The sequence below is a fragment of the Echiichthys vipera genome, assembly GCF_963691815.1.
Source record: "Echiichthys vipera genome assembly, chromosome: 3".
NCBI classification, from domain to species: domain Eukaryota; kingdom Metazoa; phylum Chordata; class Actinopteri; order Perciformes; family Trachinidae; genus Echiichthys; species Echiichthys vipera.
In genome coordinates, this window is record NC_139828.1 from 6,047,813 (window position 1) to 6,065,036 (window position 17,224).

The following is a 17,224-nucleotide window of genomic DNA, read 5'->3' on the forward strand; positions in this document are numbered from 1 at the left end:
TGCGATAGACTGGTGTCCTGTCCAGGGTGTACCCCACCCCCCGCCCTCCAGCCCCCCGCAACCCTGACAGGGACAAGCGGTTGAAGATGAATGAATGATCAGTAGAGTCTGGTGGCTTTGACAAGAGCATAGAAGAGCTTCAAGTCAAAGTTTCAGGTGTCTAAAAGAAGTTTAGCTCCAACTGGCCACAGCAGTAAATTGCGTAGCTTTCATGCCTGTCCTGCATGCTTCTCCAAACTTGGGGTGAGCTGACCGCCATCTAAGTTAAGTTCCTCATACAACCCTACTTAAATAAAATGCCCATCTATCCCATAAGTGATAAATCAATAGTGACGGAAATAGGTGAATGATGAAACAAGATGTGTGAAGAGGTGTTGATTAATGACATTCGTTGTGTTCCTTTTGTAAACTCTACGTGACCTTTGTGAGCCGTCCGAGAAACGTTTGAATTCATTATGTAGAAATCAATTGAATCAACGTGTTGCAACTCTAAAGACACTGTAGAACCGACCAGAGCCGGTTCAGAAAGCTCTCGACCAATGAGAGCTTCAGAACAGCCCAGAGAAACAATCACAGCATGAGACCTCTGAGCCAATCACAGTGTCAGACTTTGATGGAGCTCAGCTGGAGGTAATGAGAGCTCAGCTGTTTAGAGGTTTGGACCTCACCTAAGGAATATTTGGAGATTTACCTGAAGCTAGAGAGGAAGTAGGAAGCAGTAACAGGCATGAAAACTATAAAAAGGCGCGTAAGATCGAGGAGATAACGAGGAATAAAGGGAAAGAGCAGAGGGAAACTAGGACTGAAGCAAAGTCAGAGAGGATTTAAGTGAAATAAGCGTAAAAAAGACAAGAAGTGGAGAGAAGGAGCAGAGTTTTAGAGATTAAAAGAAGTTGTATCAGAGAGGATGAAGCTGAGCAAGAGGAAGGCGGCGCTGCTGTTCATGACAGAAAACATTGAGATGGAGCTGTTTTCTTCAGAGGAGACCTGCATGGTGATATGACACAGGTGGAGGAAGAACTCAGCTATGACCAGGTGTGTCCTCTCTGTGATAATGGGGAGAAGAGAGGAAATGTTTACCTCATAAATACCACCCCAGTTGATTACGAATATTATACGCATTACAGGTCTTCAAATGTTATGTTATGTTGGTAATATCCAAATAGGGCATTATGTCATGAAATGTGAACAGAACAGAAATGTGAACATTGTAAGTATTTGGTTTAGTTTGGTTTAGTTTAGATGATTAGTTTATTTAGATGATGTTTAGATGAAAAAACAAAATTGTCATACATTAAATTCAGAGAGAAAAATAAAAGTACAATAACAAAGTTTAACAAAGTCAACTGAAAAATATAAATTGTAAATGTTTACATGTCTGAAAAGGAGTGGGAAGAAGTATTTTGTTGACATTAGAGTCAAAGGTCTTTATAGAGGGGATCTTTTTTTAGTCAGAAACTACAAAGAAACTACTTCTGCCTTAGACAGGCGTAAAATAATCCATTGTAGATCCATTGTTTTAGAAATAAAATGTGATGTAAATGTGGCTCTGAATGATCAGAAACCCTCAGAATATAGACGGGAATAGAACTGAAGAGTGAGAATCTACTGATTTGAGAAGACTGCCTTTAAAGACGTGTTGTAAAATCCATTAAATGTTGCAAGACAACGTAGGTGAATAAGTTCAACTGATAGGTATCACCATGAAACGTCCCCAGTAGATGATTTACCTTTACACAACTATGTTTTATTTATTTCAAGTTTTCTGAAAGAAGACATGTTAAGGAAGCAAAATATCTCAAACCCGACCAGTGAAAAGGTATTTGCTGTATATAAGTTAACATACTTTGTTCTACCAAAGATCCGACTACTCGTAAAGGCTTTTGTGTGTGGGTACAAGGTGTAAATGTGGTGTGAATGGTTAGATCAGATTAGATGGTATGAAGATGTCCACCGCCATCAGTGTGATTGCCTGTGTGAATGGGTGAATGTGACAAACACTGTGAAAGCACCTTGAGTAGTCAGAAGACTAGAAAGGCGCTTTATAAGTACAAGTCCATTTACCATTTGAAGCTGTGGAATATACTGGATATCCAGCTAAAGCAACGCCAAAGCATCCACACATTTAAATTAGTATGTAAACGTTTTATTTGATCACAACATGTATGAGGAGGATTCTCTTAAATCAATAATTGTCTTCATTACCATCTTTGACTTGTTGTCCTGACATTCATGTTTTGCTTTTTTGTTTATTTGTTTATCATCATCTTGCGAATATAAAAGTATAATAATAATCCTCAGTTACTTCAAGTTTATCAGCTTCCTTAACATTATGTAAGGTGCTGTTTTTTTTGTGTGCGTTTTTGTTTATTTACATTTATTTGCATGAATCCAGGAAGTGACGACACACATTCTGTTTTAGACACTTGAGACATGAGAAAAAGGGGTGGGGGTATACATAATATGTTTTTCTTCTTCCCGCTCCTTTTCAGGCACAAATTGCATTCAAATGTTTTTGTTTTCTGTGCAAATGCTATTGTAATGAATGCTGCCTGAAATAAATGAAATGAACGTATATTATGATTTACATTTGGGTCATGTGATCTCTTAGGAATCTAAGAACTGTGGATAAAAATCTGCTGATCACAGAGATATACTATTTTTAAAATGGATTCACTCAAATCACAAGTAAACTCTATTATCCAAGTAGATAAATCTCAGAGACCAGGGTGGACTTCCCTTCTTCCAATATGCTCCCTCTCTATGGCTCATCACTATCTGTTTGTGCTCACGCAGTAAACGTCTTCCCCTTCCTCTACTTGAACGCAGAGACACCTGGAGCATCCTCTGGTCCCCGACTGCGAGGAGGAACCAGAGCCTCTGGTTCAGACCCCGCTCATGCAGCAGGCCGAGCCCAGAACTGAGTCTCCTGCCAAGACAGAGGTCGAGCACTGCCCCCCTGACTCCCCTGGATTCATGCAGGACATTGAGATAGAAATGGAGGTTAGTGAATTTGATGGATACAGGGATAGAGTTGCAGCGTCCATCATAATACTGTGGAAAATCATAAACAAGTACAAAGTCTGTGGTGCAGGAGCTCTATGAGTTGGTGTGTTTAGCGTGTTTGTATCCAAATGAAATCTCCTGGTCTTGCTCTCCTTTCCTCCATGCAGGTGTTTCCTCCTCTCAGAGCCTCCGAGGTCGAGCTGCTGGATATCAAATCAGAGGATCCCTCCATTTTGAGCACGGTACGTCGCCTCAGCTTTTCTGTTGTCGTCGTCTGATCAGCAAATCACTTTTCAGGGGCTGCAAAAACACGGAGCCTGCAGCCATTTTATCATGTTGAATGATAACACTGTAATCACTGAGCCCCCTCATCTCAATAATACAGTGTTACTGGGTAAAATGGAGGCTTATCAGGTTTATTGTCTTAGCCAGTGAAAGAGTGAAACCAAACAAATGTTATTTAATCAATCAGTCAATCACTAATCTGTTGCCATCATTTTTTTCACGTTTACACCTTTTTTCTATTCAATTCAATTTTATTTATAGTGCCAAATCATAACAAAAGTTATCTCAGTTCACTTTACAGAGTAGGTATAGACCACACTCTGTGACGTATTTATGATTTACACAGACCCAGCATCCTGGTGTCAGTGGTGGGCGGTCTTTTATAATTCACAGAGGTAATTGGTGTGAGGTCGAATAGAGGACAGTTGTATTGCCTTACCGCAACACATATACAGCCACAATGTGTCGAAATGAATTAATTCTTATTTCTTTTTAATTAAACTATAAAAAAAAATACTAACTAAAAAAATAGAGCTCACCAAAAGTGTTCTTCAAAGGAATGCTCCTTTAAAATAAGGAGTGAGGTCTGTGATCCAAATTTCAAAGATCCAAAGTTTCTTGTCCTCTGTGTGTGTGTGTGTGTGTGTGTGTGTGTGGTTCACTATAACTATAACTATTGCTGCCTGTGTAGAGGCAATAGTGTGCACATGTTCTCATCTGGGATCCGAGTAAATGAATGAAGCCAGTCAGACATCCTCTGGGGCCGGTCCTGTGGTCGGCCACAGTGCTTCCTTGGCCGTCCACAGTCTCGCTGGGCTCGGCTCATCATCACAGATTCCTCCAAATTCTGTCTGAACCTTCAAAAACAACAACCTTACACATTGCTATGGTGTCTATTATTTTTATTGATTACAGGTTTATTGTAAAAAATGTTAAATGTTAGAAAGTAAAGACATTAATATTAAACTTCAGAGTGAGACATTACTTTATCTGAGCGTCAGTTTGAACCAAAAGAGATTTAATTTTAATGATTAAATATGATAATTGTTGTTGGTCAATTGGCCATTTAATAAAGTCATTATTTAAGTAGTGATGTTATCTTTTGTTCCTGCTGGAAACATAAGTGTATTCACAGCTAAGTTTGAGGACTTTTTGTCATTTTCAGTGATGGTTTTACATCAAAAAGCAGTTTATTAAGATTATTGTGCAATATGAGCAAGCTCCTTTTTATTTTGTGCCATGTTGTACTGTGTGCTGCTGCAGCCGTCTCCAAACAAAGCCAATCGTCTCAAATGGAAGAGATCACCTCCGCAGAAGACGGGACTGGTGGTCAAAGATGTGGTCTGTCTGCCCAGAGGACCCTACCTGGCACATCTGGAGAGGTGAGAGCTGTCACTGTGGTGCAACATCATCTTTCCTGTCCATCTGTCTTATAAGCACTACTTGTTTTTGCGTGTTTGTACTAGTTCAACACATTTTAAATACTGCCCTACTGATATTCATGGTCTGTTTGATGATTTTTAATATTAGTCAGGATCTTTCAAGAAACTAAATCACAGTTTTCCCTGAAATCTTCTATAAATATTCTTGTTCCTGAGAAGATGAATCCTATTTGCTGTGCCACCCTGACCTTTGCTCTATTGAGCCACAATTAGTACAAATGTTCCTTTCTTGCCCCATCACTATTACATCAGTTCAGAATAAAAGAAAACTTACTGACGATGTTCATGCTTCTCAGAGGATGAACCATCGCCAATTTGGACACCCTGTGTGTTCTTCCGAAAGTGATGATTATAGCCACACATTTACACAATTTCATTTGTGACCATGGTCTCCAGAGACATGCTGGTGACATGTTAATGATGTGTAAATATTCTTTTATCCAGTAAGACTGTATGGGTGAAGTACATTTTCCTTTCTGTGCCATGAAGGAAAGAACGAACAGCTATAGCACTCATGGGAGCGACTGCTCGCATCACCGTCGACTATGATTGGTCGGCTAAACAGATGGAGAGTCGCCTGGCAGCGCTCTTCCGGGGGCGCTTTGCAAAACAGACTGGACAAAGGTTCTCCTTCACATATCTACAGGTGTGTTTGTAGTGTGTTCGTATCTCTGCGAGAACTGGAATCAGAAATCTGACAGTGGATCTGGAACAGGGATGTCAAAGTCAAATACATCACAGGGCCAAAAAAACAAATTTGCTACAAGCCGAGGGCCGGACTGGTTCAATGTTTATTAAAACATATTAAAATGATTGCATACAACCTGTTGAACCAAGACCTAACACAGTGTAGCATATTTTATTTAATGATTAAATGAATAATACAATTTTTTTGTACGGCTCTGTCAGACGAATAATGAAGCCGAGGTGGCCCACTTGCAGCACTGCAGTGAGTTTGCGGGCTACCGTTGCATTGTGGGTAATGTAGTTTTGGTGTGTGAAAAACACCAGCAGGCGGCTGTGGCGTGTGGGCCGGTTCTAATACTAATCAAATATCCCGGGGGCCAAGATAATTCATTCGCGGGCCGGATCTGGCCCCTGGGCCTTGACTTTGACACCCATGATCTGGAAAATGTCCCTCCAGTTCTTCCACATTTTGGTACATTTAGATGTGATGGCATGGGTGCAAATCCCAGAGGGGACGAAGAAATTAAATTAAGGCTACACTTACTTGAAACACACCGCAACAGCCGCATATTAGAGCTAGAATAAAAACTAAAAGTCGGCATTAAAGTCAACTATGATGGAGCGCTAAGGCCACTGTTCTGAGGTTTCAAGAGTAAAGTCAAAATAAAACACTTTGAACTGTTTTCCTATAAATAAAGACATTTCCTCCATAAGTTGGTGCATAAAATTGCAAACATTTAAGTGTTTGATGCTCAAAACCTTTCTGAGGTAGGATGCCCCAGACACCTGTTTAATAATGTCATCCCTGAATGTTAAAAGGAAGTCTGTATTCTTGTCTGATGGTGCAGCATGTGTGGTTTCCAGTGTGTGCCAGGCTCCAGGGTGCTGTTTGTCCCAGACCCCCCTGCAGCGGGCTGGACTGGAGAGCAAGTGCTCCGGACATCCAGACATGGTGCTTTGTACATCCTCAGCCACCAGGACTTCCCACAGGTAAACCACAGCCGCTCTGTTTCTCTTTCAAGCTTGATTTCATTGATGAAGGCTTTTCAGCGATTATGACTCAAAGTACATTTAACCACAACTCAACTGTTCAATTTAACAACGTTTAAGTGTGATCGGTCTTTATTCCCATTGAAATCTTCCTCTAAAACTTCATCACACATTAAAGACATTAGTTTGCACTGTGCAGGATCTGTAAAATGCATTGCATGCATTCTTCTGCAGTATTTACTGTACAATGACAATTTTCAACAGTCTCAACAGTCCCAATCTGAGGAGCCAGCAAGTGAGACACCTGTGGTGAACAGGTAAGAAAGCAGCGACTGGTCCTGCGAAAAAGCATTTAGAAACAAATCGTATAACTGGATTACAAAGTGTGTGTGTTTGTGTGTGTTGTCTCTCGTAAGGAAGGAGTTTTGTCCGGAGACCAGCACAGAAAGCTGCCGACAAGAACAGAATCAGCTGGAAAGACGGACCCAGCCATGTGTCCCCAGCACCACAGAGGAAGTGAGTTTATTTCAGTCACAGCAGACGGGCAAAAATGACAAATTCAACAACTTTTTGACCTAGTTCAAAAGAAATTAGTCCAAAAGACAGCTATGATTGTTAGAGGACAGAGAGGTCACCATTTCCTCTGTGTCTTCCTATTTAAACCTGTCTCGGCGGGGTGCAGCTCCCGCTCGACCTGGACTCCATCCTGAGACTGTTCAGACAGGAGAACGTAGATCAAGACGTAGAGACCCACATCCAGGCGAAGAGGCGAGACCTGCTCCACAGCGCCCTGGAGGTGGTGAGGAGGCCCGGCTTCTTCTTCAAGGCGACACCCATCGTCTCCTTCAGTGGAGAGGAGACCGACGGCCATGACGGACCGCTCAGAGAGTTCTTCAGGTGATGATTATCTCCCTCATATTTCACCTGAAGCACATGTGCTGTATTTTTACTGATGATTTCAATCATACATCCTAACTGAATATTATTATTTATAATTATATAAATCAAAGGAAAGCAACACATTACCACATTTACTACTGATAAATGACAAAATAATGGTTTTCTGTTGATCAACTTACTGAATAATTAAGTGATAATTTCATATAATAACAGTAAATGGTCCATATTAAATAAACATGGTAAAGCCTATTTCTGTATACTCCTGTGTGAGTTCATGTTAGAGTATTTTCTAAAGACTTTTAGTGCAAAATGAACAGTTTCAAGTACAATTATAGAGAAAAAAAACAGTTTTCCGGCTGTACACTGTTTACATACATAAACACAAATAATGTGATGTAAAAACAAAACTGCAATCATCAAACGATATTCCCATAAATGTGCTTGTTATTGTCAATTAAGATGATGTAATTGTGTATCACGATACATGGATATACGATTTCATCACGTCACAAATCAGTGAGAGACGATGCATCATCATATTGACTTGCCCTGCCCTGTTATATAATCTTATACCATGTGACTCCCTGACCAAAGCTATTTTAACTTCTCCACGTACAGATTGACTTTGCTGGAGCTGCAGCAAACTTCTCTGTTTGAAGGTTTTCCCGGATGCCTGTTCTTGACCTACGACCTCGCGGCTCTTGAAGACAGGAAGTATTACGAAGCAGGCGTTCTGATTGGCTGGTCTCTGACTCAGGGCGGGCCTGGACCTCGTTGTCTTCACCCCGCGCTTTACCAGGTCGGGTGCACGAGTCTCTTATGTGGACAGAAAGATTTCCAAATTACAGTTTGCTTTGGGATAATTGTGGTAGTTTGAGCCCAGTACTTATTTTTGCGGTGTCTTCAATGCACTTCATAAACTATAATTAAGTATTTGTGGTGGTTAGCACTGTCGCCTCACAGCGAGAGGCTTCCTGGTTCAAATCCCGACTGGGGCCCTTCTGTGTGGAGTTTGCATGTTCTCCCCGTGTCTGCGTGGGTTTTCTCCGGTTTGCTCCCACAGTCCAAAGACGTGCAGGTGTTCGGTTCATTGGTGACTCTAAAAAATTGCCCGTAGGTGTGAATGGTTGTCTGTCTCTGTTCGTCTCTATGTGCCCTGTGATAGACTGGCGTCCTGTCCAGGGTGGACCCCGCCTCATGCTCCATGTCAGCTGGGATCAACAGTATACAATATGTTGCCACCATGTTTGCCATATGGACTTTATATGGAGACAATATGTCAATGTAGAGTTTAACGCATGTTACACTGCCCCATAGTGGACAAAAAGGATTGAAGTGTAACCTCCTTTTTGAAAGCATGGTCATACACTGCTGACATCACTTGAATAAAACTCATTGTATATTACGCCTTGCAGCTGTGTTGAATTGTATTTGCACGTTGGAATTCTCTTTGTCATTGTCTATATATATTTTTTAATATCTTCACAGTTGATGTGCGGCCAGAATCCATCTTTGGAGAACTTCAGCTGGGCGGACATTGTTGATGCTGAAGCACAGAACCGACTGAAACAGGTAAAACACACACACACACGCACAGAGACCTCACACACCTGCACTTTAAACTGATGAAATGAAAATAAGCAAACTAGGTGGTAACAACTTTAGATTAGAAATACAACCCACTTCCACGCTATACAATTCTGTCTTCACGTAACGTGGTCGTGTTGTAAGGTTTTAAGGAAATTGTGTGACATGAATAAGACTCTCTTTCCTGTACCTATTTTTTTTTTTTAATGAATTTCTCCAGTGTTAATGCGTATGGGCGAGGGACTTTTTGTTATTATTCTACACAGTTCCACAACATTGGAGAGGAACTGACCACAAATAGATTTGCCAAACCGGTTTGATCCCACCCAGGGACTTTTGTTGCATGTCATTTTCCTTTTCACACTCTGTTTTCTGTCACCTCTTAACTGTAAACTATCGAGTGGGTAAAAGTGCCCCTAAAACTTTAACCTGTGCAGTGCCCTGTTTATACACACCATTGAGGCTACACACACACACACACACACACACACACACACACACACACACACACACACACACACACACACACACACACACACACACACACACACACACACACACACACACACACACACACACACACACACACACACACACACACACACACACACAAATAACGCTCCTCTGCTCCTCTTTTAGCTGCATAGTTGTACTGACGTAGAGCTGCTCTCTCCCAGTCTGTGTGACTGGGTGTCGGACTGTGGGTTCCCTGGAATCCATTCGGCCCATTCTGATGAAATACCGTCCATTTATATGCACCTGGTTAAACATCACATCTACCACAGGTAGGACACACACACACACACACACACACACACACACACACACACACACACACACACACACACACACACACACACACAGTCCCATACACTCTGATCTTCTGTCTCTTTCTTTAACCTTTATTTGTATGTACGTATACATATTGTATCTTGATGGTTGCTGCAAGTTCAGCTTCCATGAAACATATTTTTAGTCTTTTTAAGTCAAGTGACTCATCAGAATCAGTGCTCACTTAAACAAATCAGAAAAAAATCAGCGCTGTCTCATTCTTGAGCCTCTTTTGTTTACACACAAGCACACGGACCAGAAAGCATCTGATATGAAAACAAAAGCTTATTGAGCCTAGAAACAATCACTCAGTGACTCCGCCGTCCTTCAGGGTGGCCAGTATGATCTCGCAGTTCACAGAGGGGCTGAACAGCTGCGGTGGATTGTGGGATACGGTAAAGTCCCACTGGGAGGAGTTTGTGCCGGTGATGACGAGTGAACGGCAGCAGCCTCTGACCCTGAAAGAGTTCCAACGGCTTTTCAACATCTGCTACAGCCATCGAGACAGCCAGCTGAGGGCAGCTGAGGAGGAAACTGCTGGATGCTGGGAAACAGTTCTCACCATGGTCAGCGGTAAGAAATGGAGGGATGCATGGGGGATGGAGGTGAAGAATATAAAGACTCTTGTGGTCATGTGTCAGGCACTGTTAAATGACTTCAGTGGCATTAAAATTTAGATGCAAGGCTATGCAGCGGTCTCATACCACATTATTTAGCCCCAAAAACCTTTTCAGTTGTGACTAACTGTCAAACTAGTTAATGACAGGAAGTTCTCTGTGTGCGTTTGTCATGATTTACAAACCTGCGCCATTCATACAAGGTTAGTATTATACAAAATCTAATATACTGTATATTCTCAACAAATTGGTTCAGATCGATACTGGGTTTTCACAGATACACAGGTTCTGGTATCGAAAACTATATCTGGAAGATAAAAATAGCAAAATCTTGAATTACTCAACTTAAATGTGTCCTTGTGCACGATCAGATGGCCGAGCAGATTTTTCCTTCGAGGACCTCCTCACCTTCATCACTGGAGCCGATCATCTGCCTCCTCTTGGGTTCCCCGGACTGATCTCCCTGCGTTTCTACTCCCAGGTTGGTATCCGTCTGATAATCACAGGTCCAGGTGAGATCTCAGTTGAAACCAGTGCTGAGGAGAAACTACAAGGCTGTGTGGCTTTTACAGGATGTGACGTCACAACTTCTCACCTGTGGGAGAGACACTTTGGCGTGCGTCTTGGCTCATTAGCACACAACCCCTGTCACTGTTAAATTATTATATGCTTCAAACTGATTAAGTGCACGCAGTACTTTTCCTCACTGGTCGCGTATTAACAGGAGCCTGTTTCACGCTGGAATGGGAGCAAAGAAAGTATCTGAATTTCCGTAAGCAACAAGTTAACAGCTAATCTTGACATTTAATCATTACTGATGTATTTAATGATTAAATCTAATAACCATCAAATGTATAGCAAACTAATATCTGTCCTATCAGTTGAACCTGGGTCCTCCAGAGAGTTTTTGAAATTGCAAAACTTGAAACTGGAATTTCCGAGAGGTGAATTCAGACCAAATGAATTCTAATAAATGGTTGTCAAAGTAGGAAATTCCTTCTGCTATAAAGTCGAACATTAAGTATTCCTTTGTTGTTGAATAAGATATCCATGTGCTTGGATGATTAAAATGATCATTTCTTTGCTTGCATATCTTTTCCTCTGTCTTGAGATAAACCTTCATGTCACATTTCATTTGCCTTCATTTTCCAGGATGAGAGTGTGTCAGTTGTGCGTCTGCCTCACGCCTCCACCTGCGCCCTGGAGCTCTTCCTGCCGAGGGCAGCGGTGGAGGCGGCAGACCTGACGCTGCTGCTGAGCAGAGCCGTGCACGAGGCCTTCGGCTTTACGCTCTTCCAGACACAGGAAGATGGAGAGGACAGCTGCATAGAAATGATGTCACATTTATAAAGTGGACGCCATCCTGGTTCCTTCAGGTTCTTCTACAGCTGAGATAGAGCTCAAAGGTTTCTCCAAACAATGGAACTGAGAAAGCCACCTCACAGCTGGGGGTATAGGTGCTGGTCTGTGAGCTTGTGACCTGATGAGTGCCGAGACAAACGTTTGTATTGTTCAAGGCTTCGTTCATTCAGTGTCAGGAAATGCATGACTGTGTGCAGTTGCTACACACCTGTCATAGGAACAATTATGTCTTTTAGGATAGATCAGATGTGAGTCATTGTTTTGACATACTGTACTGTTGGCACAGGTGAAGCAAATTTATCATGAAATATGTAACCCGCTGAGACGCATTGTTCACATTAAGATTGTTATCCATGTTTTGTTTTTAGTGTTTTAGTTCGATACAGATTCCAGAGTCGTGCACCAGCCTGTTTTTGCTTCTTACAGAATAGCTACTTTGACTACTTCTTGCATTATGTTACTGCTGATATTTATAATTTGGTATATATAAAGGAAATGTTTTACTCTATTAATAGAAATTAATTAAAATGTCCACTTGATATTACACTGTTTTTGTATTTTCAGGTTTTAAGACGGAGCTCAACAAATATAATCTATTTGCTCTAAAATAAAATGTTGGATTTCTTTTTAAAGGATTTATTAAAGAACACAAAGAAGAGCACTTCATACAGTTATCTTTTAATAATGTTACAGTTTTCTAAGATATGTACATCAGAACAATAAATAAGAATTTCAGCACAAAAAATAATTTGATAAAATATATGAATCTGTGATGCTGAAAAAAAAATACATTTCTGCAGGTCACATTTTTTTTATGCCTTACAGCAAGAGAATAACAAAAGACCAAGATTACACATGGTTTATCTTGCTTAAATATGTCACATTTTTATTCATTTCAATATTCTACACCTAATAAACTCAAGGTGAGGCAAGTTTACCTAATGGACGAGACTGAAATGGGGGGAGCACGCACTCACGCACGCACGCACGCACACACTCGTAATCATTGTCTGCCTCAAGCCTGTGTAGAAACTTTTTAATAAAGTTTAATAAAATATGAGTTGTTGTAAACTTTGTTAAAACACCTCCATGGACATACTGTTCAACTCTCAACTTCTAATTCCCATGGGACCTCAGCTCCCCAAACATTAACCTTGGTGTCTATTGAAATGGAATGACGTGTAATGACAATGACTACATTTCACGTCGGCTGTGTGAAGTCACGTCATCACCCTTTCCCTCAACTGAGCGCTGCTTCCTATTCTTGCGTTCAGATGGGAATCCGAAGTCAGAGAGTTTATATGTTCCTGTGTGCTGGACACACACACTGTTTTTTGTAACATTTCATCTGACTCCTGTTCTTGCTGGAATGTGGACATTCTGGCACAAAACACACCGGCATCTTGAGCTCAATCTTTGCAGAAGAAGCAGCAGCAGCACTCAGAGTTAAGAGGAGGGAAAGGACGTCACATCCGACATAAAATGTAGTCTTCTCATTATGCTTTTCATATTAAAGCCATATTAAAGGGGCAGGACTTACCAGCCTATTTGTTACCGTCTTAAATTCACACACACGCACGCGCACACACGTACATAACTCCCTATTGCACTTCTGCCCTTACTACAAGCCTGACTCAGAAGTTGGAAGTACCAGATTTCCGAAGTCCTTTCATTAGTAGGTCATATAATCAGTGACCATTGTGTTAACTCACTCTTTGATAGATAGGAACTTAAAAGACAAACAGATAAAAAACAACTTTAAATAAATGTGCATTTTGTCAGTAACACCTGACAGATCAGTAGTTTCCCTGATGTGGGATACAATCGTAACATATTCAATGAGGCACTCACCAAGGTTATCTTTGCTATTGTTTTGTGTGAGATGTTTTCACATTCGACTGTTTTCTGGTTACCAGGCTGCCAGTATGGCAACTGCTCCTCTAGTTACAAAGCATGGGAATTACTGACACCTCTTAAAACCTCTTACACAGATCAGATTGCTTAGTTTGAGCGTCTCATTGTATTGTGCAAATAATTGGAGCCAAAATCTCCACTATTCACTTTACAGTATGTGCAATCTGGGCTCTGGGGTTTTGGGTGTATTGGTTGTAGATTAGCACATAATGACAAAGGCTCTTCTCAGTTTAATGCAATGGTTGAGGTAACTTGCCCTTTACATTTTGTTAAAACAAAACCACCAGTACAACCCTGAATTGTTGTCTCGATACATCCACATGCAGCTTCTATGGGGCAACTCTAACCTGTTGAATCTGTGTCACAGTGACTGAGTGGGCTGTTCCATTCAGCAGCTGTTCTTTAAATAACTAGATGGAGAGAAAACACAGATAATAAACATTAGAAGATCTATAGCCTTACCTACACCCCGCCCTGTATCATGTGTGTATGCAAAAATCAGTGATGATGTTAACTGAAGAGACTTAACAAAACAATTATTGTACACTGGTCTACATACCTGTTCAACAAGTGCAATTATGGTTCCATTGCTGACCTCTCCAAAGGATCTTATCCTCATCTGTACATGTGCCTGTGACACCAAACCTGTTATGTAAATGAAATGAATTTAAGAAATGTCAGTGTTAAAAGAAGTCCTGCATGTGTTCGAACATAACATTATTTCATAGCTATATTATCAATTTGAATGTTCAAAAGTAACTTCTCCTGTCAATTGACATTATTTTGATTTAGAATTTGTGACACATTCAATTTGTGACACAACCAAGTGGAAGAATTATGCTTGTGGTCAAAATGTTTTTTTATCAAGATTTCTTGTCAGGATGAATTTAAAACTTTAATTATTATGATATTATCAATTTACTAAAGCATCATAGCTAGGTGAGTGAAAGAAAAAGGAAAAAAATGGGTGATATCATATATTTACCTTGAGTTGTTGTGTCTCCGGCAGTTGTGTGGGCTGCAGATGTTGGGGATGCAGTGATGGGAGTCCCAGTTATTAGGGCAGGGGTAATTGTTGGGGTAGCAGTTGTTGTGGGAGCTGCAGTTGTTGTTGATGCAATAGTTGTTGTCGGGGCAGTTATTGTCGTTGGTAAAGCAGTTGTTGTAGGGACAGCTGTTGTTGCTACTGCAGTTGTCGGGGTGGCGGTTGTCGTTGGTGCAACAGTTGTTGAAGCAGCTGTTGTTGGGGTGCCTGTTGTTGTTGGGAATGTGGTTGTTGTTGTTGTTGCAGCTGTTGTTGTAGGGGCAGCAGTTATTGTCGGGGCAGCTGTTGTTGTTGGGACTGTGGTTGTTGTTGGTGCAGCTGTTGTTGAAACTGCAGTTGTTGGGACTGCAGTTGTTGTTGTTGGTGCAGCTGTTGTTGGGACTGCAGTTGTTGAAGGGGCCACTGTTGTCGTAGGGGCAGCAGTTGTAGATGGGACTGCAGTTGTTGGGGCAGCTGTTGTTGTAGGGGGAGCAGTCGTTGTCAGGGACGCTGTTGTTGTTGGGGACGCTGTTGTTGTTGGGGCGGCTGTTGTTGTTGTAGGGGCAGCAGTTGTTGTCAGGGGCACTGTTGTTGTTGGGACTGCAACAGTTGTTGGGGAAGCTGTTGTTGGGACTGCAGTTGTTGTTGGGCTGGCTGTTGTTGTAAGGGCACCAGTTGTTGTCGGAGCAGCTGTTGTTGTTGAGACTGCAGTCGTTGTAAGTACAGCTGCTGTTATTGGAACTGCAGTAGTTGTTGGGGTACTTGTCGTTGTTAGGAGCGCTGTTGTTGTTGGGACTGTAGTTGTTGATGGGGCCACTGTTGTCGTAGGGGCAGCAGTTGTAGATGGGACTGCAGTTGTTGTTGGGCCGGCTGTTGTTGTAGCGGCACCAGTTGTTGTCGGAGCAGCTGTTGTTGTTGAGACTGCAGTAGTTCTTGGGGCACTTGTCGTTGCAGGGGTTGCTGTTGTTGTTAGGCCTGCAGTTGTTGTTGGGGCGGCTGTTGTTGTAGGGGCGGCAGTTGTTGTCAGGGGCACTGTTGTTGTTGGGACTTCAGGAGTTGTTGTGGCTGCTGTTGTTGTAGGGGCACCAGTTGTTGTCGGGGCAGCTGTTGTTGGGACTGCTGTTGTTGTTGGGACAGCTGTTGTCGTAGGGGCACCAGTTGTTATCTGAGCAGCTGTTGTTGTTGGGACTGCAGTAGTTGTTGGGGCACTTGTCGTTGTAGGGGCAGCAGTTGTTGTTGGGAATGCAGTTGTTGTTGTTGGGGCGGCTGTTGTTGTAGGGGCGGCAGTTGTCAGGGGCACTGTTGTTGTTGGGACTTCAGGAGTTGTTGTGGCGGCTGTTGTTGTAGGGGCACCAGTTGTTGTCGGGGCAGCTGTTGTTGGGACTGCCGTTGTTGTTGGGACAGCTGTTGTCGTAGGGGCACCAGTTGTTATCTGAGCAGCTGTTGTTGTTGGGACTGCAGTAGTTGTTGGGGCACTTGTCGTTGTAGGGGCAGTAGTTGTTGTTGGGAATGCAGTTGTTGTTGTTGGGGCGGCTGTTCTTGTAGGGGGAGCATTTGTTGTCAGGGGCACTGTTGTTGTTGGGACTGCAACAGTTGTAGGGGCAGCTGTTGTCTGGACTGCAGTTGTCGATGGGGCCACTGTTGTCGTAGGGGCAGCAGTTGTTGTTGGGACTGCAGTTGTTGATGGGCTGGCTGTAGTTGTTGGGGCACCAGTTGTTGTCGGAGCAGCTGTTGTTGTTGAGACTGCAGTCATTGTAAGTACAGCTGCTGTTATTGGAACTGCAGTAGTTGTTGGGGTACTTGTCGTTGTTAGGGGCGCTGTTGTTGTTGGGACTGTAGTTGTTGATGGGACCACTGTTGTCGTAGGGGCAGCAGTTGTTGATGGGACTGCAGTTGTTGTTGGGCCGGCTGTTGTTGTAGGGGCACCAGTTGTTGTCGGAGCAGCTGTTGTTGTTGAGACTGAAGTCGTTCTTGGGGCACTTGTCGTTGCAGGGGTTGCTGTTGTTGTTAGGCCTGCAGTTGTTGTTGGGGCGGCTGTTGTTGTAGGGGCACCAGTTGTTGTCGGGGCAGCTGTTGTTGGGACTGCCGTTGTTGTTGGGACAGCTGTTGTCGTAGGGGCACCAGTTGTTATCTGAGCAGCTGTTGTTGTTGGGACTGCAGTAGTTGTCGGGGCACTTGTCGTTGTAGGGGCAGCAGTTGTTGTTGGGAATGCAGTTGCTGTTGTTGGGGCGGCTGTTGTTGTAGGGGCAGCAGTTGTTGTCAGGGGCACTGTTGTTGTTGGGACTGCAACAGTTGTTGGGGCAGCTGTGGTCTGGACTGCAGTTGTCGATGGGGCCACTGTTGTCGTAGGGGCAGCAGTTGTTGTTGGGACTGCAGTTGTTGATGGGCCAGCTGTAGTTGTTGGGGCACCAGTTGTTGTCGGAGCAGCTGTTATTGTTGAGACTGCAGTCGTTGTAAGTACAGCTGCTGTTGTTGGAACTGCAGTAGTTGTTGGGGTACTTGTCGTTGTTAGGGGCGCTGTTGTTGTTGGGACTGCAGCAGTTGTTGAGACTGCAGTAGTTGTTGGGGCACTTGTCGTT

At 42.7% G+C, this 17,224-nt stretch overlaps 1 protein-coding gene across 1 annotated transcript; it reads left to right on the top strand.

The window, feature by feature from the left end:
- Nucleotides 1–9,585: 9,585 nt before the first annotated feature.
- On the top strand, nt 9,586–12,282 carry LOC310965913 (G2/M phase-specific E3 ubiquitin-protein ligase-like). Its single transcript, XM_083939665.1, has 4 exons — nt 9,586–9,682; nt 10,060–10,301; nt 10,717–10,826; nt 11,498–12,282. The coding sequence occupies exons 1-4, from the start codon at nt 9,651–9,653 to the stop codon at nt 11,693–11,695; spliced, it is 582 nt and encodes a 193-aa protein (XP_083795791.1). The 5' UTR covers nt 9,586–9,650; the 3' UTR covers nt 11,696–12,282.
- The last annotated feature ends 4,942 nt before the right edge of the window (nt 12,283–17,224 follow it).

Excerpts from the sequence above, each read along its gene's own strand:
- LOC310965913 (XM_083939665.1), top strand. The coding sequence starts at position 9,651 with ATGCACCTGGTTAAACATCACATCTACCACAG. Across the intron at positions 9,683-10,059 it reads AAACATCACATCTACCACAG|GGTGGCCAGTATGATCTCGC; the intron begins GTAGGACACACA and ends GCCGTCCTTCAG. Across the intron at positions 10,827-11,497 it reads CCCTGCGTTTCTACTCCCAG|GATGAGAGTGTGTCAGTTGT; the intron begins GTTGGTATCCGT and ends TTCATTTTCCAG.